The sequence below is a fragment of the Bombina bombina genome, chromosome 2 (assembly GCF_027579735.1).
Source record: "Bombina bombina isolate aBomBom1 chromosome 2, aBomBom1.pri, whole genome shotgun sequence".
NCBI lineage: Eukaryota > Metazoa > Chordata > Amphibia > Anura > Bombinatoridae > Bombina > Bombina bombina.
The window spans coordinates 136,693,409-136,718,040 of NC_069500.1; the positions used below are offsets into that span (position 1 = coordinate 136,693,409).

Consider the following 24,632-nt stretch of genomic DNA (forward strand, 5'->3'; position numbering starts at 1 on the left):
TTAATCTACCCTAACTATTATACTAAAATTAGATTAAACTATATTAAACTAATAATTAATCTACCCTAACTGTTATACTAAAATTACATTAAACTACAAATTAAATTAAATATATTATATTATATACAGTAGTTAAACCCTACTCAAATAATTTAAATCTACTATTAAAGTTACAAAAAACTAACAACTAAGTTACACAAAATAACAAACACTAAGTTACACAAAATAACAAACACTAACGGCTAGATTACGAGTTGTGCGTTAGGGTAAAAAAGCAGCGTTAAGAGGTCCTAATGCTGCTTTTTCCCTACCGCTACTATTACGAGTCTTGAAGGTTTAGGTTCACCGCACACTTCTTTGGCCTTACCGCAAAACGACTTACGTAAACTTCGTAAAGTCTTTTTTCTATGGGGCTCCCATAGCGCCGGTATTACGAGTCTGTCCTGGGAGGCCAAAAAGTTAGCAGTACACCCTACCCTGTCAAGATTCCTAACGCATTTAAAAGTCAGTAGTTAAGAGTTTTATGGTACAACGCCGTAACATAAAACTCATAACTAAAGTGCTAAAACGTACACTAACACCAATAAACTACCTTTTAACCCCTAAACCGAGGACCTCCCGCATCGCAAACACTATAATAAAATGTTTAACCCCTAATCAGCCGCTCCGGACACCGCCGCCACCTACATTATATTTATGAACCCCTAATCTGCTGCCCCCAACATCGCTGACACCTACATTATATTTATTAACCCCTAATCTGCCACCCCCATGTCGCCGCAACCTACCTACACTTATTAACCCCTAATCTGCCGTCCCCAACGTCGCCGCCACTATAATAAACATATTAACCCCTAAACCGCCACACTCCCGCCTCGCAAACATTAGTTAAATATTATTAACGCCTAATCTGCTGTCCCTAACATAGCCGCCACCACCTACTTACACTTATTAACCCCTAATCTGCCACCCCCAATGTCACCGCCACTATACTAAATTTATAAACCCCTAAACCTAACTCTAACCCTAACACCCCCTAACTTAAATATAATTTAAATAAATCTAAATAAACTTACTTTCTCTTGTAAGGTGTATCCAGTCCACGGATCATCCATTACTTGTGGGATATTCTCCTTCCCAACAGGAAGTTGCAAGAGGATCACCCACAGCAGAGCTGCTATAAAGCTCCTCCCCTAACTGCCATATCCAGTCATTCTCTTGCAACTCTCAACAAAGATGGACGTAGTAAGAGGAGAGTGGTGTATTATAGTTAGTTTATTAACTTCAATCAAAAGTTTGTTATTTTTAAATGGTACCGGAGTGTACTGTTTTATCAAAGGCAGTATTAGAAGAAGAATCTGCCTGTGATTTCTATGATCTTAGCAGAAGTAACTAAGATCCATTGCCGTTCTCACATATTCTGAGTGAGGTAACTTCAGAGGGGGAATGGCATGCAGGTTTTCCTGCAATAAGGTATGTGCAGTAAACATATTTCTAGGGATGGAATTTGCTATAAAAATGCTGCTGATACCGGATTAATGTAAGTTAAGCCTAAATGCAGTGATTTAATAGCGACTGGTATCAGGCTTATTAACAGAGATACATACTCTTTTAAAAGTGTAATATAAAACGTTTGCTGGCATGTTAATCGTTTTTATATATGCTTTGGTGATAAAACTTATTGGGTCCTAGTTTTTTCCACATGGCTGGCTTTATTTTTGCCTAGAAACAGTTTCCTGAGGCTTTCCACTGTTATAGTATAAAAGTTGCAGTTGGTGCAGTTAAAATTACAAACTGTGACATTCAGCTTCCCTCAGCAGTCCCCTGCATGCTATAGGACATCTCTGAAGGGCTCAAAATGCTTCAAAAGTAGGAGCTGTGGCAGTTGTTATGACTGTTTAAAAAACATATTTTTCGTTTTGTTAATCTGTTTTTTGTATTAAGGGGTTAATCATCCATTTGCAAGTGGGTGCAATGCTCTGCTAACTTGTTACATACACTGTAAAAATTTTGTTAGTAACTGCCTTTTTTCACTGTTATTTCAAATTTTGGCAAAATTTGTTTCTCTTAAAGGCACAGTAATGTTTTTTTTTTTTATATATTGCTTGTTAACTTGATTTTCCAAGCTTGCTAGTCTCATTGCTAGTCTGTATAAACATGTCTGACATAGAGGAAACTCCTTGTTCATTATGTTTTAAAGGCATGGTGGAACCCCATAGGAGAATGTGTACTAAATGTATTGATTTCACTTTAAACAATAAAGATCAGCTGTTATCGTTAAAAGAATTATCACCAGAGGATTCTGACGAGGGGGAAGTTATGCCGACTAACTCTCCCCACGTGTCGGACCCTTTGACTCCCGCTCAAGGGACTCATGCTAAAATGGCGCCAAGTACATCAAAGACGCCCATAGCGATTACTTTGCAGGACATGGCGGCAATCATGGATAATACCCTGTCAGCGGTATTAGCCAGACTGCCTGAATTCAGCGGAAAGCGCGATAGCTCTGGGGTTTGACGTAGAGAGCGCGCAGATGCTTTAAGGCCCATGTCTGATACTGCGTAACAATATGCAGAAGCTGAGGAAGGAGAGCTTCAGTCTGTGGGTGACATTTCTGATTCGGGGAAACCTGATTCAGATATTTCTACTTTTAAATTTAAGCTTGAGACCGTGTATTGCTTGGGAAGGTATTAGCTGCTCTGAATGACTGTGACACAATTGCAGTGCCAGAGAAATTGTGTAGACTGGATAAATACTATGCAGTGCCGGTGTGTACTGATGTTTTTTCCAATTCCTAATTGGTTTACAGAAATTATTAATAAGGAGTGGGATAGACCCGGTGTGCCATTTCCCCCCTCCTATTTTTAGAAAAATGTTTCCAATAGACGCCAGCACACGGGACTTATGGCAGACGGTTCCTAAGGTGGAGGGAGCAGTTTCTACTTTAGCAAAGCGTACCACTATCCCTGTCGAGGACAGTTGTTCTTTTTCAGATCCAATGGATAAAAAATTAGAAGGTTACCTTAAGAAAATGTTTATTCAACAAGGTTTTATCCTGCAGCCCCTTGCATGAATTGCGCCTGTCACTGCTGCTGCAGCGTTCTTATTTGAGTCTCTGGAAGAGGCCTTTTAGACAGCTACTCCATTGACTGAAATACTTGACAAGCTTAGAACACTTAAGCTAGCTAATTCTTTTGTTTCTGATGCCATTGTTCATTTGACTAAACTAACGGCTAAGAATTCTGGATTCGCCATCCAGGCGCGTAGGGCGCTATGGCTTAAATCTTGGTCAGCTGACGTGACTTCAAAGTCTAAATTACTTAACATTCCCTTCAAGGGGCAGACCCTATTCGGGCCTGGTTTGATGGAAATTATTGCTGACATTACTGGAGGTAAGGGTCATACCCTTCCTCAGGACAGGGCCAGATCAAGGGCCAAACAGTCTAATTTTCGTGCCTTTCGAAATTTCAAGGCAGGTGCAGCATCAACTTCCTCTGCTACAAAACAAGAGGGAACTTTTGATCAATCCAAGCCGGGCTTGAAACCTAATCAGTCCTGGAACAAAGGCAAGCAGGCCAGAAAGCCTGCTGCTGCCTCTAAGACAGCATGAAGGAACGGCCCCCTATCCGGTAATGGATCTAGTAGGGGGCAGACTTTCTCTCTTCGGCCAGGCGTGGGCAAGAGATGTTCATTGGAGATCATATCTCAGGGATATCTTCTGGACTTCAAAGCTTCCCCTCCTCAAGGGAGATTTCACCTTTTGAGATTATCTGTAAACCAGATAAAGAAAAAGGCATTCTTACGCTGTGTGCAAGACCTCCTAGTTATGGGAGTGATCTGTCCAGTTCCACAGACGGAACAGGGACAGGGCTTTTATTCAAATCTGTTTGTGGTTCCCAAAAAAGAGGGAACCTTCAGACCCATTTTGGATCTAAAGATCTTAAACAAATTCCTCAGAGTTCCATCGTTCAAAATGGAAACTATTCGGACCATCCTACCTATGATCCAGGAGGGTCAGTACATGACCACAGTGGATTTGAAGGATGCTTACCTTCAAATACCGATTCACAAAGATCATCATCGGTTCCTAAGGTTTGCCTTTCTGGACAGGCATTACCAATTTGTGGCTCTTCCCTTCGGGTTAGCTACAGCTCCAAGAATCTTTACAAAGGTTCTGGGATCGCTTCTGGCGGTCCTAATACCGCAAGGTATATCAGTGGCCCCTTATCTGGATGACATCCTGATAGAGTTCTCTATCCCCACTCACAAGAGTCTCCTTCCTAGGGACTCTGATAGATTCTGTAGAAATTAAGATTTACCTGACAGAATCCAGGTTATCAAAGCTTCTAAAATCTTGCCGTGTTCTTCATTCTATTCCGCGCCCTTCAGTGGCTCAGTGTATGGAAGTAATCGGCTTGATGGTAGCGGCGATGGACATAGTGCCATTTGCGCGCCTACACCTCAGACCGCTGCAACTATGCATGCTCAGTCAGTGGAATGGGGATTACACAGATTTGTCCCCTCTGCTAAATCTGGATCAAGAGACCAGAGATTCTCTTCTCTGGTGGCTTTATCGGGTCCATCTGTCCAAAGGTATGACCTTTCGCAGGCCAGATTGGACAATTGTAACAACAGATGCCAGCCTTCTAGGTTGGGGTGCAGTCTGGAATTCCCTGAAGGCTCAGGGATCGTGGACTCAGGAGGAGAAACTCCTCCCAATAAATATTCTGGAGTTAAGAGCAATATTCAATGCTCTTCTAGCTTGGCCTCAGTTAGCAACCCTGAGGTTCATCAGATTTCAGTCGGACAACATCACGACTGTGGCTTACATCAACCATCAAGGGGGAACCAGGAGTTCCCTAGCGATGTTAGAAGTCTCCAAGATAATTCGCTGGGCAGAGACTCACTCTTGCCACCTATCAGCAATCCATATCCCAGGTGTAGAGAACTGGGAGGCGGATTTTCTAAGTCGTCAGACTTTTCATCCGGGGGAGTGTGAACTCCATCCGGAGGTGTTTGCTCAATTGGTTCATCGTTGGGGCAAACCAGAACTGGATCTCATGGCGTCTCGCCAGAACGCCAAGCTTCCTTGTTACGGATCCAGGTCCAGGGACCCAGAATCAGCACTGATAGATGCTCTAGCAGTGCCTTGGTTCTTCAACCTGGCTTATGTGTTTCCACCGTTTCCTCTGCTCCCTCGACTGATTGCCAAAATCAAACAGGAGAGAGCATCGGTGATATTGATAGCGCCTGCGTGGCCACGCAGGACCTGTTTTGCAGACCTAGTGGACATGTCATCCTTTCCACCATGGACCCTGCCTCTGAGACAAGACCTTCTACTACAAGGTCCTTTCAATCATCCGAATCTAATTTCTCTGAGACTGACTGCATGGAGATTGAACGCTTAATTTTATCAAAGCGTGGCTTCTCCGAGTCAGTCATTGATACCCTTATACAGGCACGAAAGCCTGTCACCAGGAAAATCTATAATAAGATATGGTGTAAATATCTTTATTGGTGTGAATCCAAGAATTACTCATGGAGTAAGGTTAGGATTCCTAGGATATTGTCCTTTCTCCAAGAGGGTTTGGAAAAAGGATTATTAGCTAGTTCTTTAAAGGGACAGATTTCTGCTCTGTCTATTCTTTTGCACAAGCGTCTGGCAGAAGTTCCAGACGTTCAAGCTTTTTGTCAGGCTTTGGTTAGAATTAAGCCTGTGTTTAAACCTGTTGCTCCCCCATGGAGCTTAAACTTGGTTCTTAAAGTTCTTCAAGGGGTTCCGTTTGAACCCCTTCATTCCATTGATATTAAACTTTTATCTTGGAAAGTTCTGTTTTTGATGGCTATTTCCTCGGCTCTGAGAGTCTCTGAGTTATCTGCCTTACAATGTGATTCTCCTTATCTGATTTTCCATTCAGATAAAGTAGTTCTGCGTACAAAACCTGGGTTTTTACCTAAGGTAGTTTCTAACAAGAATATCAATTAAGAGATTGTTGTTCCATCATTGTGTTCTAATCCTTCTTCAAAGAAGGAACGTCTTTTACATAATCTGGACGTGGTCCATGCTTTGAAGTTTTACTTACAAGCTACTAAAGATTTTCGCCAAACATCTACACTGTTTGTTGTTTACTCTGGACAGAGGAGAGGTCAAAAAGCTTCGGCAACCTCCCTTTCTTTTTGGCTTCGGAGCATAATATGCTTAACCTATGAGACTGCTGGACAGCAGTCCCCTGAAAGAATTACAGCTCATTCTACTAGAGCTGTGGCTTCCACCTGGGCCTTTAAGAATGAGGCTTCTGTTGAACAGATTTGCAAGGCGGCAACTTGGTCTTCGCTTCATACCTTTTCAAAATTTTACAAATCTGATACTTTTGCTTCTTCGGAGGCTATTTTTGGGAGAAAGGTTCTACAGGCAGTGGTTCCTTCCATTTAAGCCTGCCTTGTCCCTCCCTTCATCCGTGTACTTTAGCTTTGGTATTGGTATCCCACAAGTAATGGATGATCCGTGGACTGGATACACCTTACAAGAGAAAACATAATTTATGCTTACCTGATAAATTTATTTCTCTTGTGGTGTATCCAGTCCACGGCCCGCCCTGTCTTTTTAAGGCAGGTCTAAATTTTTATTTAAACTACAGTCACCACTGCACCCTATGGTTTCTCCTTTCTCGGCTTGTTTCGGTCAAATGACTGGATATGGCAGTTAGGGGAGGAGCTATATAGCAGCTCTGCTGTGGGTGATCCTCTTGCAACTTCCTGTTGGGAAGGAGAATATCCCACAAGTAATGGATGATCCGTGGACTGGATACACCACAAGAGAAATAAATTTATCAGGTAAGCATAAATTATGTTATCATTAACTAAATTATTCCTATTTAAAACTAAATACTTACCTATAAAATAAACCCTAAGCTAGCTACAATATAACTAATAGTTACATTGTATCTAGCTTAGGGTTTATTTTTATTTTACAGGCAACTTTGTATTTATTTTAACTAGGTAGAATAATTACTAAATAGTTATTAACTATTTACTAACTGCCTAGCTAAAATAAATACAAAAGTACCTGTAAAATAAAACCTAACCTAAGTTACAATAACACCTAACACTACACTATATTTAAATACATTTACTAAATTAAATACAATTACCTAAATTAAATTAAATTAGCTAAAGTACAAAAAAACTAAAACTAAATTACAGAAAATAATAAGCAAATTACAGATATTTAAACTAATTACACCTAATCTAATCTAATAGCTCTATCAAAATAAAAAAGCCCCCCCCCCAAATAAAAAAAAACCCTAGCCTAAACTAAACTACCAATAGCCCTTAAAAGGGCCTTTTATGGGGCATTGCCCCAAAGTAATCATCTCTTTTACCTGTAAAAAAATATATAAATAACCCCCCAACAGTAAAACCCACCACCCACACAACCAACCCCCCAAATAAAATACTATCTAAAAAAACCTAAGCTCCCCATTGCCCTGAAAAGGGTATTTGGATGGGCATTGCCCTTTAAAGGGCAGTTAGCTCTTTTGCAAGCCCAAAATCCTAATCTAAAAAATAAACCCACCCAATACACCTTTAAAAAAACCTAACACTAACCCCCTGAAGATCAACTTACCGGGAGAAGTCTTCATCCAAGCCGGGCGAAATGGTCCTCCAGACGGGCAGAAGTCTTCATCCAGACGGCATCTTTAATCTTCATCCATCCGGCGCGGAGCAGGTCCATCTTCAAGACATCCGACGCAGAGCATCCTCTTCATCCGACACTAAAGACGAATAAAGGTACCTTTAAGTGACGTCATCCAAGATGGCATCCCTTAGTTTCCGATTGGCTGATAGAATTCAATCGAAATTAAGGTAGAAAAAATCCTATTGCCTGATGTAATCAGCCAATAGGATTGAAGTTCAATCCTATTGGCTGATCCAATCAGCCAATAGCATTGAGCTCGCATTCTATTGGCTGTTCCAATCCTAGGATTTTTTCTACCTTAATTCCGATTGGCTGATATAATTCTATCAGCCAATCGGAATCTAAGGGACGCCTTCTTGGATGATGTCACTTAAAGGTACCTTCATTCGTCTTTAGTCGTCGTGTGAAAAGGATGCTCCGTGTCGGATGTCTTGAAGATGGATCTGCTCCGTGCCGGATGGATGAAGATAGAAGATGCCGTCTGGATGAAGACTTATGCCCGTCTGGAGGACCACTTCGCTCGGCTTGGATGAAGACTTCTCCCGGCTTCATTGAAGACTTCTCCCGGTAAGTCGATCTTCAGGGGGTTAGTGTTAGGTTTTTTTAAGGGTGTATTGGGTGGGTTAATTTTTTAGATTAGGGGTTTGGGCTTGCAAAAGAGCTAACTGCCCTTTTAAGGGCAATGCCCATCCAAATGCCCTTTTCAGGGTAATGGGGAGCTTAGGTTTTTTTAGATAGTATTTTATTTGGGGGGTTGGTTGTGTGCGTGGTGGTGGGTTTTACTGTTGGGGGGGTTGTTTGTATTTTTTTTACAGGTAAAAGAGCTGATTACTTTAGGGTAATGCCCCGCAAAAGGCCCTTTTAAGGGCTATTGGAAGTTTAGTTTAGGCTAGGGTTATTTTGATAGGGCTATTAGATTAGGTGTAATTAGTTTAAATATCTGTAATTTGTTTATTATTTTCTGTAATTTAGTGGGGGGTTTTTTGTACTTTAGCTAATTTAATTTAGGTAATTGTATTTAATTTAGTAAATTTATTTAATTATAGAGTAATGTTAGGTGTTATTGTAACTTAGGTTAGGTTTTATTTTACAAGTACTTTTGTATTTATTTTAGCTAGGTAGTTATTAAATAGTTAATAAATATTTAATGACTATTCTACCTAGCTAAAATAAATACAAACTTGCCTGTAAAATAAAAATAAACCCTAAGCTAGCTACAATGTAACTATTAGTTATATTGTAGCAAGCGTAGGGTTTATTTTATAGGTAAGTATTTAGTTTTAAATAGGAATAATGTAGTTAATGATAGGAATATTTATTTAGATTTATTTAAATTATATTTATGTTAGGGGTGTTAGGGTTAGGATTAGACTTAGCTTTAAGGGTTAATAACTTTAATATAGTGGCGGCGAAGTTGGATGAGGTAGATTAGGGGTTAATAAGTATAGGTAGGTGGCGGCGACATTGGGGGCGCAGATTAGGGGTTAATAAATATAATGTAGGTGTCGGCGATGTTGAGGGCAGCAGATTAGGGGTTCATAAGTATAATGTAGGTGGCGGCGGTGTCCGGAGCGGCAGATTAGGGGTTAATAAATATAATGCAGGTGTTTGCGATGTTGGGCGCGGCATATTAGGGGTTAATAAGTGTAAGATTAGGGGTGTTTAGACTTGGGGTTCATGTTAGGGTGTTAGGTGTAAACATAAATTTTATTTCCCCTTAGGAAATAATGGGGCTGGGTTAAGGAGTTTTACGCTGCTTTTTGGCAGGTGTTAGACTTTTTCTCAGCCGGCTCTCCCCGTTGATTCCTATGCGGAAATCGTGCACGAGCATGTACGACCAGCTCACTGCTGACTTAAGCAGCGCTGGTATTGGAGTGTGATAATGAGCCCAATTTTGCTCAACGCTCACTTTTTGTCTTTTACCGACGGGTATGCAAAAACCTGTAATACCAGCCCCGTGTGTAAGTGAGCGGTGAGTAAAAACTGCTCGTTAGCACCGCATAACCTCTAGCGCAAAACTCTTAATCTAGCCTTTAATTAAAAAAAATAAACACTAAATTACGCAAAATGAAAAATAAATTATCAAATATTTAAACTAATTACACCTAATCTAAGAGCACTATGAAAGTAAAAAAGCCCCCCCAAAATAAAAAAACCATAGCCTACAATAAACTACCAATGGCCCTTAAAAGGGCCTTTTGCAGGGCATTGCCCCAAAGTAATCAGCTCTTTTACCTGTAAATAAAAATACAAATAGCCCCCAACAGTAAAACCCACCACCCACACAACCAACCCCCCAAATAAAAACCTAATCTAAAAAACCTAAGCTCCCCATTGCCCTGAAAAGGGTATTTGGATGGGCATTGCCCTTAAAAGGGCATTTAGCTCTATTTCCTTGCCCAAACCCTAATCTAAAACTAAAACCCACCCAATAAACCCTTAAAAAAAACTAACACTAACCCCCGAAGATCCACTTACAGTTTCTGAAGACCCGACATTCATCCTCAACGAAGCGGTAGAAGTCCTCATCGAAGCCGGCAGAAGTCTTCATCCAGACGTCATCTTCTATCTTCATCCATCTGGCGCGGAGCGGCTCTATCTACAAGACATCCAAGATGGTGTCCCTTAGATTCCGATTGGCTAATAGAATTCTATCAGCCAATCGGAATTAAGGTTGAAAAAATTCTATTGGCTGTTGCAATCCGCCAATAGGATTGAGCTTTCATCCTATTGGCTTATCCAATCAGCCAATAGGATTGAGCTCACATTCTTTTGGCTATTCCAATCATAAGAGGTAAGTTTTTTAAGAAAACGAGTGAAATGTCCATTTTGATTAATTAAAGTGCCCTTGTTTTTAATAGGATTATTAAAAACTGGGCACCGATTCCTCTAAATTGACCTTCACTTTAAAGTCTTACCTTAGATTAAGCTTCAAATATCCTTCTGCACCTTTTCTATATCATGCAGCAGGATCAGTAAAAAAGTTATTTTAAAATGAATATTGTTTCTGACCACTTTGAAATGGCTGCCAAGCTCCACCCACTGATGACATCACGATCTGGGCTGCACCTAGGCACTCTGCCGAATAGCATTGACAGTCTGTTGAATCCAACTAGCGATTCTTTTGTGATTGGATTCCATATGCAGCCCAGATCATGATGTCATCAGTGGGTTATGTACAGAACATTGGAATGTGAAATATTTACATTAAATACATAGTTAAGAATTTAAAGTATGAATATTGCATACATATGTTTTTACATGTTTTCATCTACTTAATGGCAAAAGGTTCTAATGCACTTATATATATATGTCTATATATGTATACATATATATTTATGTGTTTATATGTCTGTATATAAATATTTACAGATATAAATACATAAATACATATGTACACATATATAGATATGTATATATCTATATATATATATATATATATATATATATATATATATATATATATACTGAATATAAGAAAGGAGTCACTGCAAACATGGTAATCTTGCATCAAGGTAAAGGGTTTATTTCATCCACTTAGACATGAGCAGACAAACACCTGACATGTTTCGCATGGGTACTCCCACGCTTCATCAGAGGTCTATATATATATATACATATCCATCTTTAGACATATATATATATGCATCACTATGTTAAAGTCGAAATCTCATATCTTTAAGCCCATTTAAGTTTTGTTTGCAATATTTTTTTGAATACATTTTATTAGAAAGTGTTATTATAAGTGTAAGCGTGTTTTGGGACACTTTATTTTCGCAAAACGGTTAACCACAGCTCTGAAATAGCGGTAATGATTCTAGCATTAATCGCAATTGCGCTAAATTTTGCCCAACTTGTAATATCAGCGCAAATTAAATGGAGCACAAACGATTGCAAAAAACCTTGCAAAATTTTTTGGGGCACCACTTGTAATCTAGCCCATAGTAACACTGTACCAACCACCTGTTATCAGCAATGCTAAATAATACAAGTAGTTCTAAGTAAAACAGCCAACAAATGTATTGATTAAAACAGGTAAAAGGCATCTTCAGTCTGGCTCACTGCGTCTCTTTTAGTGATTTTTGTACCTGCTTGTGTAACAACTTGGAATAGTTGTTGCAAGCTACAGATTACATAACAGCATTACCATAAGAGCTGATGCCCTACCTTGCTAGTACCATCAATTAACTTAACCTTAACATATATAACCTTAAATGAAACACAACACACAGAGCTGGGTTAAAGACCATATCATGGTCGCATTTTTTTAACATATTTAAATAAATAACTCGACTTCAAGGAAGTCATAATCATAAACATATTGAACCAGTGGCAGCATTCGAGGCCTAGCAAAATCTAGCCCCATACAGCCAGAGGTCAGGCCATGTGTTGTTGGAATTTTTGAAGTGCAGGGGGAGCCCAAAACTGGCTCTGCCCCATTCTGTCATGAGTAACAGATGTCCTAAGGGATCTTCAGCCAGCAAACCCGCACGGCGCGGTACACCACAGGGCTGGACCTGGGGGCGTCACCCCGCCCATTAGCCCGACTGTTACCCCTGCAGACTCTGAACCCCAATTTATTTGTGGCCTTAACCTCCCGCCACAAGAGACAGACTTTACTCTGTAAAGGCGGCCTCTTGCCGCCGCCACCTCATATATGCGCAACTAAGCAGCTTTTGAGGTCATCAGCCCTTCGTCTGACAAGTGCACCCCATCGGGGTGATAGAGTCTTTTCCTGTAAGCTGATATCTGCTCATGGTGGACCACAAAACCTCCAGCGGGCCATGATAGCTCTACCCAGCTCTCTGTTAACTTTCTTCCTAACCCTGTAAGCTGTTTTGGGTGTCCATCTAAGTCGTGGGATGATGTTAAATCAACCTAACCTTACCCTTGGGAAAGTCGTACAAATCCATCTGACATTGGACCTCATTCCATTAATCAGGTCCTATGCCGATGCCATTCCCAGGTCATTCCCCCCGATGTGGAGAAGGATAATGTGGGGCTGTCCCCACCTACGATTTGCATCTTGAAGTTGGGGAGGCAAACCCTGCCACAGTAAGCCTCTTTGTCCCAACCATCTTACGGAAGCTTGTGTGTTCGGGTGCCCCAGTTGTTGCCCCTCCTGGGTGGATATTGCTTTCAGGGCCGCCCAATGGACATAGGAATGCCCCACAATCCAGACCCTCTTGGTGTCTCTGATAGAACCTAAAATAGATTTCAAACATTAATAAAGCATGAAACCATTCACCAGCCCCGAACCTCAGATGTTATCCTCTGCCCACCTCCGTGCCCTAAATCGCTTGTAGGGGGTCGAACATACAATTTATATTTTTGAGATCTCCATCTCCCCAAGGTACTTATGGATTCTGCCTGCCAACCTAGAGCTGCTGCACTGGTGGTAGCCCCAATTCTAAATGAATGGTGTGTAATTTTACAGTCACTAAGGTTTGCCTCGACTACCATCTTTCGCAGCACCACTGTGAATTGGAACCGAGACAAGTTTGAACCATCCTTGTGTACTAAGAACTGTTCACCCATATGTGTGCACACATCCATAAAAGCCCGTGCAATGTGAACTGGACATTTACCTGAATCCGACATGGGAAAGGACACCCAGGCGCCCTTAGACTCCTGGTCCGTTTTGGACCTAGGGATGAAGAGCAGAACATTGTTCTCAGACCACCTGACAAGACCTGCCTATATCCCTTTCCCTGCTGTGTTTTTTGATGGAGACACTAGCTCTCCTGGATGGAGAGCACCATAAAAAGCGAACGCAAATGCGCAACTGAATAAAGCCTGCTCGTAAGGTCCCGCACATACTGACTTTTCTGCCTATAGTAGCTGTCCTAGCCTACGCAAAGTAATCGGTTCACAAGCATCAGGTGCTTTATGCTCTAGCCTACCCCAACCTTTTAGGATCTGCCTAACTAGGAACCCTCTCGTTATGTTGGGATATTCCAGCAGGTTGCTGAAAAAGGATATCGCTGCCAGTTTGCTTGATATCGCCCCTTTTTTGATCCTTTGATCTCTCAGCTTCACCAACCATTCTAAAAACACTCTCTGATTACCCTCAGATGCCTAAACCTCCTGATCAGTGCAGAATCTGTTCCACTCCAGCCAGTGTTGATTGTATGTGTATGGTAAAATAGAGGCGCTGGTTCTTGGGGGTCTTCAAAGGATTCCTTTCTGTGTTTTACGATTCTCCCACAAGAGTTGTGTCTGCATAGAATAATATCAGACAATCGGCTTCACAGGTGGTTCCACAAAACGGTCAGGAAAGAATAAAGCTGAATCTTTAGATAAAATATAGTTGTTTATTTGGCTCAACGCATTTCAATGGCTTTACCGTCTTTTTCAAGAGCTATTAAAAACTTAGTATGGCTTGCAAAAAGTCAAAAAGTGTTGATTGTATGCCTGCCATGTCGCTGGGGCTAGCGACGCATGGACTAGCTGCTGAATTGAAGACAATGCCTCGTCAACTGCCAAAGAGAAGGGGGACAAGGTAGCCCGTGTGCTCGTGCTTGAGGAGTCAGGCTACGAAACATATCTCATTGAAATCTAGATAATGCATCCGCGAGGGTGTTATTCACCCCCGGGACGTGCCTGGCCTGGAATTGTATGTTGAATTGCAAACACCTCAGCACTAAGTGCCTGAGATACCTAACCACAACCGGGGATGAAGCGGATAGCCGATTAATGGAGAATACTACACTGGCATTGTCCGTCCAAAAAACTATGTGGCGATCCCTAAGCCCCGATCCCCACAGCTCCATCACTTTGTCTATGGGAAACAGTTCAAGCAATGTTAGGTTTTTGGTCAACCCGGCCTGTACCCATGGAATGGGCCATGCTTCCGAACTCCACTCCCCATCCAGGTAAGCCCCATAACCTGATGATCCTGCCGCATCTGTAAAAAGATGAAGCATCTGACTCGATGTTTGCAGGGAATGCAATAGCAAAATGCCATTGAATGCCCTAAGGAAGATCTCCCATACCCTCAGGTCATCTCGCATGTCCTTGGAAACTGTGACTACCCACTTACCAGCCCGGCCTGCAAGCAGGGCTTCAAGTCTGCTATTGAACACCCTTCCCATAGGGATCACTTTACAAGCAAAATTAAGGAGACCAAGAACTGTCTGTAGCTCCTTAATGGTGATGACCTGTGCTGCCACTATTTTTCTTACTTCAAGAAGCATTCTCTGAACTTTGTCCTCAGGTAGCCGACAGAGCCTTTCAGCTGTGTCTATTTCTATCCCCAGGAATGTCAGCTTAGTACATGGGCCCTGCGTTTTGTCTTCCGCCAAAGGGACACCAAACTCGGACATCAAGCTGCGCATAACAGTCATAAGTCTGGCGCATTCCCCAGACCCAGACCCCCCTACCAGCAGAAAGTCATCAAGGTAGTGTGCTACCACACCCCCTTTTGCGGCTGTGACCACTGCCCAGTGTAGGAAGGTGCTGAAAGTCTCGAAGTATGCACAGGGGACGGAGCACCCCATAGGCAGACATTTGTCCACATAAAATTGACCCTCAAATTTGCAACCCATCAGTCGAAAAGACTCCAGGTGAATCGGCAACACCTCAATATCCAATTTGGCTAGCAGTGCCCTAGGAGCCACCCCTTTAATGAGATCCAGACTTTGGTCAAACGATTGGTAGTTGACCAAGCTTATGGCCGGATCGATTGCGTCATTCACCGACCTGCCCTTTGGATAGGACAGGTATTGGATTAGGTGAAATTTCCCAGCTTCCTTCTTAGGGACCACCCCCAATGGGGAAATCACAGGCCAAAGCAGTTGATGTCCCTTTGCCTGCTGATGTGGACTGTGCTGCTGATGCCTCATCCCTGGGGGCAATCCTCTGCAGGTCAGTGCGAGGCTCCAATGAAGGTAGAACTCCTGCCTCCGACATCCGTAAGGTAACCTGTGAGGGAGACATAAACGAGAGGGGAGTATCCAGGTCAGTGGAACCATGGCCCTGCCCGCCATGGCAGAGCGGAGTCAATGTGCCCTGACCTTGTTCTATCTCCATATCATCTCTCTCATACTGCCTAGCAGTCTTGCTGTGACTTACATTCAACCCGCCGGTCATACCTAGGCTAGTAAGTATGCAGCTCTGTCTGACCAGCTTGTCCTTGTGTGCCAGCCTTAGGGAAATCGGTGCTATTATTCTTTAATGCTCCCTTAGGCCCAGATGTTCTAATAGGTGCCCCATGGCCCCTCTGGTACGGCCCAGCCCTGTACCCAACTACTGCTCCCTGCTTGGCTGACTCCTCTGCCTCACCAGCTTCCTTCCTACTAGTAACTAGTATCATCTCAACTCCTCTGGCACCCCTATGCCATGCACCTGCCCCACAGCACCGTTTCAGCATGGATGCTTTCGCCCCTCTTAAGGCCTGTGCAGAGAGTTGCGCAGTGGAGCTACTGCGCCCGAATACTCCCCACTCACCTGCAGCTAGAGCCCTGCTATTCTTTTTCCTATAAACTGTCAGGAAGAGGGAGAGGGGAGGGGGAATTATACAGGTCTGAAGGCTTCTGGCGTCTGCGGAATGCACTCCGCTTGTGTGTCGTCCACTTTATCCATGGATGTCACCTGCGTGACCTCCACCACCGGGTCCCTGTAACGCTTAGGGACAGAAGAAGTCTGCCTGGTACGCCTCATGGTGATCTAACAAAATGGAGTTGGTCCTAAAAACTTCCACTGCTGTAAAAATCCCAGGAGAAAGAGGCCGGATACTTCAGAACCATGGCTTATAACCAGTGAGTAAGGACCCACTCCTCATATTGCAACAAAGTTGCCATAGCCTTCCCTTAACAGTGATTTTTACTACCACTAGATGGCACAGGCTCTTAATTTCGTTGCAGGAGACTTTGCAACCTTACACTACCATTTTATTTTGTTTTGCTATAGATTTATTTTTGTAATAACCACAATTAGGTTTTCCACATTCTCAAAGATATTTAGAATTCATCAGATGATAACTCAATGGCAAGACTCTCTGTATTCATGCACTTAATATCATAGCACTGTGAAATATATTGGTTCTTTATAAGTAATTATCAGAAATTTCAAGTCAGAAGCAAAACAGTCAACATTTTTCTGATTAAAATTATTATTATTATTTTGGTTCTTTTTAGCTTGTTATTTCAAACCAGTTAAGACATTTTGCTTGTCTTTTCAATCCTATGTCTTAAGAGTTGTTCAGGGAATCTTCCGGTTATAGATATATATAATAATATTAACAGCATATGTATTATTTGTGTTTTCTACCCCCAAATGGTTAACTAAATGCTTTTATAAAATTATTAAGATCAGATAGATAGATAGATAGATAGATAGATAGATAGACTTAATGTAAACACATAAAATGTATATTGACAACACATTTTTTGTTTACGTTGCAGACTGGATTTTTCAAAAGACCTCTGAAGAAGAAAATGGAAGAATAGAAAGTGTTCGTTATAAACGGAAATTAATATATTTATCATTAATATAATGCAATCAAAAATGGTGGTATGAGTGAAACCAGTCACTCTTTCTGACCTGCAAGAGTTTGAATCTTGATTGCCAGTGATAAACAACATCTGGAAAACAGCACAAAACAAAAGCACAAACAGTGGTGTTAAGTGTTATACCGCCTTTGAAAAATTAGCCTGTAATTTTTATTTCTGTGACAGTTTTGTTCTTGAATGACATAGGACATTGATTTACTTTGTTAAATTGACATGAAAGTCAAATATTTTTTTATTGACGCATAGTATGTATCAGCAATTAAGCACTGCATTGCTAATGATCTTTACACAAAAGCATGTTTTAAAAATGTAATTATCATCAGGAAAACTGGTATATACAGGAAAGGAACAAAACAAAAATCTGGCATGCATTTTGAAATATACCTTTTAGATTATTATAAACCTCAAAATCAATTTAAAATATAGATATAGGGAACAAAAAGATCCCACACATTATTAAGATTCACTAATTCAAATGTATAAAAAATAAAATAAAGCATTTAAATATATGTATATAATTATTTAAAGCAACAGACATTGAAAATAATTTAGGCGGAAGAAACATTTTTACATTTCTGATGGTGCTTACTTTTTGTCACTTGTCTAGCTTTTTTGAGGGAGGGGATGGGGGGGCTGCTAAAATTCATATGATATATATATATATATATATATATAGTGTATATATATATATATATATATATATATATAAACACTAAATAGCGCTACACCCGTAATCTAGCCCTTAATACTGTTAAAACTCATTTTGACCAACTTTGTACCATTTCAAATAAGAACAAATTCAGTTAAAAAAAAAAGAAATATTTTGCACCCAAACAGATGAGTTTTGATTAGTTTATAGCTCAGTCAAACCTGGTTGTTTTTAAACTCTGTCAAAGTTGATTTTGTAGTAAAACAATTTGCCTTTGAGGTAACAGGTTCATTTACACAAATTAAAGTTGCCAAAACTGTCAAATTTATGCCAACTGTTTCCACCTAGCTTGTTTAACATATTGGCTTGATAGTGGTATTTCCATCATTAGACCAAATCCCTCTGGGCAAATCTTATCTGCTAATAAAACAGCAGAATATCATTATCCAAATCTGGGATTGACTGCTGCAATTCAGATTTAGTCAAACAAGGGTATTTTTATGCAGATATTTGTAGAATAATCCAAAACATTTTGAACCAAAAATACAGTTCTAGGAGCCGTTTCTCCCTGCTGCCCAAGGTTTCTCAACCCATGATTTATATGTCTGTTTTTCTGACAACATTCACATTTTAGTACATCACATCCAATCCAATCGTATGTAATGTGATTTTAGCAAACTTACCTATGCCTGCTCATGATTGGCCAACCACATATATCCCTTTGCCGGAGTTAAAGTGATATTGTACTGTAAATTAGTTTCTCCTTAATGTGTTTATAATGACAGCTGCAGGGCATGCAATGATTAGGAAATTATTCATTTTGGTTTATTATTGTATTTGAAATAGTTATGTTTGCTCATTGAAGAAGAAGAAAAAAAATGCACCCCATTTAAATGAGCTGAGTTTGCAGAAAGAATACATTTTCTTATATCATCTATTTCTCTATACACACACATATGTCTATACACAAAGATTGATACTTAGGGGCCGATTTAACAATGGCAGAATGGCCCCTAATTGCCCTGTTTCTGGGTGAGACTTCCGGCTCGCCAGAAACAGGCGTTAAGAAGCAGAGATCTTAAGCCCGCTGCCTCTTAACTCATGGACCTCTTCTGAGACTGTAGTAGATTGGCAACCCCTGCTAGTGGCTAATTGGTCGGGAATCTGCAGTGGGCGACATTGCACAAGCAGTTCAGCGATATCTGGCGCACCACACTTGTATTATGCCCAGCAGTAAATGGGTTAATTAGGTAGCTTGTAGGGAACATGTAGGGTTTATTTTAGCTTTATTGTATAGTAGTTGACAACCCAAAGTATTGATCTAGGCCCATTTTGGTATATTTCATGCCACCATTTCACCGCAAAATGCGATCAAATAAAAGAAAAATTTTAACTTTTTCACAAACTTTTTCACAAACTTTTTCACAAACTTTAGGTTTCTCACTAAAATTATTTACAAACAGCTTGCATAAATGGTTGTAAATGCTTCTCCTGGATCCCCTTTGTTAAAAAACAGCAGACATATATGGCTTTGGCGTTGCTTTTTGTCACTGCTATTTTAAGTACTGGCAGAAAGTCTGCCAGTACTAAAATAAAAGGCTTTTTTTATTTTTTATATATTCTGCAGTGTTGGATCCCCCTTAGCCCCCAACCTCCCTTAACCCTACCCCAAACAGTTCTCTTACCCTCCCCCTTCTACCTATTTTCCGCCATTTTGGGTACTGGCAGCTATCTGCCAGTACCCAGTTTGATAAAAAAAAAATTGGTATTTTTTTATTTTATATTACAAAACCAATTTTCTGTAGTTTAGCTGCCCCCCTAAATACCCTGCCCCCTCCCAGATCCCTTTTCCCAAGACTTATCTCCCTCCTTCCTTACATTGTAATGTACTAAGAATGTATTAAACAGTGTTAACATGAAAGTAACTGTACTTCGTAATTAATTTTTTAAGTGTTTCATGAAACTTTTATGTTGCGCAAAACTGTTAACTACAGGTCTTCGAGTGCGGAAAGTATTGTTACATAAAAGGTGAATGCACGTGCACAATTGCAGTTTTTCAAGACTTGTAACACATGCAAAATCGAAATTGATTGCGAAAATACCACATTGCGCATTAATGACTCATAACGCACTACTTGTAATCTTGCCCTTTGTGTTGGCTGTCCCTTTAAGGTGCACAGTACAAATTGTAATAAAACTACAATGTGCATTCAAAAAACCACTGTGACATTTGTATTTATAATACAAAATTTAAAACATATTGTTTAAAATGAGTTTTCCCACAGCTGCTAATTCTTGTTTGCATAGTATTTTTTTAAAGAGTGTAAACATTATCATATTTTCAGTATAGGTAGTGGTTTTAAAAGGCAAAAAAACGTTATTTCAAATGGCCTAATAAAGGTAAATGAGCTATTTGTAAGAATTGAAATTTACTCCAGCAGATAAAATTGATCATTAAGAATACACAATAAAGCAGAGAAAATATTACAGTACAATGTCAATTTATATAAATATTGATAAAAGGGAATTTACTAAAAATAAACAGAACATTTTATTTTCACTGTAGAATTTCACTTTAACTTATAGTAATTTATTTGCATGAATAAAATAAAAGAAAATATATAGGGTAGGGGGCGCCCTTGGCTAATGATAATAAATGATAGAGATATAACATTCTGTAACAAAGATACCAAAATAAATAAATAACTAAATACAATTGCAAGTTAAAAAATAATAATATTGGAAATATTCAAGCTACATCGGAGGCCAGTCTGCTGGGTGACTGTTAGATTCCAGCCAGCTCCAATAGCACCAAGAGAGGTGCTTCAACAAATGTGAGTGCAAACTTCTCATATACCATCTTACAACGGCATATACAGTGCTAGGCCATGTGGCGCTTCTGTTTCTTTGTATCCCTCTACAGATTGATGAAAATGAAATACTTTGTCAGGGTAGAACAATTATTAATAGAGGTGATTGAACTAAGCATTTTCTGGGTTATAAAAATACTCAAAACGTCGGTATCTAAAGTGTTTGTCATTTCTTTGTAAAACTAAATTCATGTAAAATATGAAAAGCGTTAAGGATGTAGAAATATAAAAATAGATTATTTATTAAAATGATGTAGGTTCCTAGTGCAGTCCAAGAGTGAGATGATAATAAAAAGGATTATTTTGTAATGTTTTGCATAAAAAATTTTTTAAAAAAACTAATGTACTCAAAATCAGGTGTAAACACTTAAAGAGACATGAAACAACAAACATTTCTTTCAGAATTCAGATAGCTCATACAATTTCAAATAACTTTCCAATTTACTCAAAATATCAATTTTGCTTCATTCTTTTGTTTTCCTTTATTGAAGGAGCAGCAATATGCTACTGGGAGCTAGCTGAACACCTTGGTAAACCAATAATAAGAGGTATATATACAGTATGTACAGCCACCAATCAGCAGCTAATTCCCAGCTCCTGAGGCTACCTAGCTATGCATTTCAACAAAGGATATCAAGAGAATGAAGCAAATTAGATATTAGAAGTCAATTTGAACGTTGTTTAAAATGATATGCTCTATCTGAATCATGAAAACATTTGTTTGGGTTGTATATCCCTTTAACTACTTTATTTTAAAATTGTACCATGACTATTTCAATATAATGTGGTTTTCTTTCTTTATATTATGGAATGTACAGAAATTATTGACTTGCACATATAAATATCAAGTGCTGTACTGTTTTCTTTTTGTCAAATCTGCTGATTAAATTTTGTCACAACTGGATTTTTTACCACAATTATTTTAAAGTGAAGGTTAACTTTGTTCGTTGCTAATGCAATATTTTATTTATCACCCAAAATAAATGGCAGTTTCATTCATCATTATTTTTAATTTTACATCGTTCATTTAATATATTAATTATTTCTTTCCAATATCGCTATCACAAAATCGACCCTGTTTTTTTTCTTCTGCTGAATGGATGATCACGTTGTGTCAGAAGCCAATTGACTTTTAGGCCGTTAGGCGGCCGTCAATTGACGTCAGCAGGTAGTGTCACAATATGCGCATGCGTCAGTGTCTTCTGGTTACATCAGCAAAGCAAGCGCGGCCCCGTTTCGCGCATGCGCTCTGCCAATATTATTTATTCAGGCAGCTAACAGCAGTTCCGCGACAATCTGCAACAGTAGGATCGCTAAAAAACACAGCTAGTCTCTGTCTGTTCAAACATAGTATTGAATGGATATTGTTATTCATTCAATACTATGTTGCAGAAGAATGACGCATGCGATGAAATGGGTAATGGACTCGATTAACGCATGCGTAGGAGATAGATGCGCATGCGTAGTTTTGGATAGTCTCTGTGCACGAGCCTACTATACACGTATAGAGCGTGAGGGACCGCTATATAAGTCACTTGGTAAAAAAGCAGGAAGTAACTGATAGGAGGAGAATAGAAGGGAACGGTAAGGATAGAGTGTAAAATAATAAAAATAAAATAAAATTATAAAAAAAATAATATAGCGGTTACTAATTTCATATGCATAGAAGTGTATTGACGAAATATGAAGGCTGTAACTTCACTTTAAGTTATGAGAATTAAAGGGACACTGAACCCAAATTTTTTCTTTTGTGATTCAGATAGATCATGCAATTTTAAGCAACTTTCTATTTTACTCTTATAATCAAATGTTCTTCATTCTCTTGGTATCTTTATTTGAAAAGCAAGAATGTAAGTTTAGATGCCGGCCCATTTTTGGTGAACAACCTGGGTTGTTCTTGCTGATTGGTGGATACATTCACCCACCAATAAACAAGTGCTGAGCCAAAAATTGTCTGGCTCCTTAGTTTAGATGTCTTCTTTTTCAAATAAAGATAGCAAGAGAACGAAAAAAATTGATAATATGAGTAAATTAGAAAGTTGCTTAAAATGTCATGCTCTATCTGAATCATGAAAGAAAATTTGGGTTCAGTGTCCCTTTAAGAATAACTATGGGGTCCATTGCAAAACTATCAAATCATTTATCTAGAAAAATCCACATATACTTTAATTGTGTTTTTCTGTATAAAATAATTATGTTTTTCTAAAGATTTGTGATCAACCCCTATGTCAGCTTCAGCTAATATACTTCACTCGTAGCCTGCTGAAGAATGACAACTTCTTATATGTGAATATTGTTACAAATTAAAAGTAAGGTGCAGTAAAGTACACTAGCAGTCAGAGAGTGGTCAAATGAAAATACACTCTTTGCAAATAAGGGGCAATATACTAAAATGGCTGACACAGAAATTGACACGGTCAGTGTTATAACTATGGGGCTGATTTATCAAGGGCCAAATGGCCCCCTTATGCCCTTGTTTCTGCGCGAGCCTTCAGGCACGCCGGAAACAACAGTTATGAAGCAGCGGTCTTAAGACCGCTGGTCCTTAACTGGTCCACTGCCTCTGAGAGGCAGACAGCAATATACCCGATCAGATACGATCTGGTTGATTGACACCCCCTGCTAGCGGCCGATTGGTCGCAAATCTGCAGGGGGCGGCATTGCTATTGGCATTCAGTGATGTCTGACGCACATGATACGCTACAGCGTATCATGTCGGACAGACATTGATAAATCGGCCACATTGTATTAAGTGCTTGTGCTTACTGGGTGTGGAGTGCCACATAGGCAGGGAGCACAATAAGTGCCAGGGACAGTGGGGACGAGTAAACGCAGCAGCGGGGGGGAGGGAGGGGGGAGCTGCCTGCAAACCACAGAGGAAGGGTTAGGAGGGGGGAGCGGAAGAATAGGGATAGGCCAAGGGAGGTTTTCAAGAGAGAGGGGGGTAGAAAGAGATATAAGGGCTTACCTCAAGCAGCAGCACCAGTTTCACAATTTCTTTTCATAGCTTATCACATTGTGTTATACTTATCGTTGTTAATGTACATCTATACATAGAAGTTAAAATTAAAGTATCATGATTCAGACAGAGCATAACATTTAAATAAAATTCTATTTTCTTCTTTTTTTTTTAAATTTACCTCTTTTAATTTTCTTTTGATTTCTTTTGTTGGGCATTCTGAGGTAGGTTCGAGAGTGTGCACATCTCTAGATCACTGCAATATTTACTGTAGGCTTTCTTTGATGTGGGTAAGACAGGTTGTTGGCCCTCTGGATACAAAGAGGTTGCGAGAGGGAGGTATGTAGTAGAAATTTTGCTGAAAAAACTGCTGTCATATAATGCTCAGGACACACTCACACTCCTGCCTCAGTGTGTGCTCATGGAAAGAACGACATTCTAACAAAAGATACAAGGGAAATAGTTCAATCTAGTTTTACAAGTAAATTGGAAATATATATTTGTGTAATTGCACACTGTATCTGAATCATAAAAAATATTTTTTTTCTTCCATGTTTTTTTACATAATAAATTGGATTTAATAATAGCATGATGAATGAGGGAAAAACACAATTTTCTTTTATTTGGCAGCTACATGAATATGCCCAATTGTAACACAAAAACAACAAGAACTTTGCAACTCTACAGGTCGTGATCTAAAATCTTTACAGCTAGATTACGAGTTTTGCGTTATGAGTGAAAAAGCATCATTATGCTTCATAACGCTGTTTTTTCCCTAACGCAGCTATTACAAGTCTTGTAGGTATAGCTGTTCCGCACACATTTTTGGCCGTCACGCAATGTCGGTATCGAACTTTTAAAAAAGTCCTTTTTCAATGGGACTTCCATAGCGCCGGTATTACGAGTTTGCCTGGGAGGATAAAAAGTGAGCGGTACACCCTAT

At 39.8% G+C, this 24,632-nt stretch overlaps 1 protein-coding gene across 1 annotated transcript in view; it reads left to right on the forward strand.

Annotated features, from left to right (window-relative positions):
* Positions 1-21,735, forward strand: part of ITGA1 (integrin subunit alpha 1) — a 359,476-nt gene extending 337,741 nt beyond the window's left edge. The window contains exon 30 of the mRNA XM_053701263.1: positions 17,104-21,735. Within this exon, the coding sequence (XP_053557238.1) occupies positions 17,104-17,148 (45 nt within the window). The 3' untranslated portion in view covers positions 17,149-21,735. The remainder of the gene's footprint in view (positions 1-17,103) is intronic.
* The last annotated feature ends 2,897 nt before the right edge of the window (positions 21,736-24,632 follow it).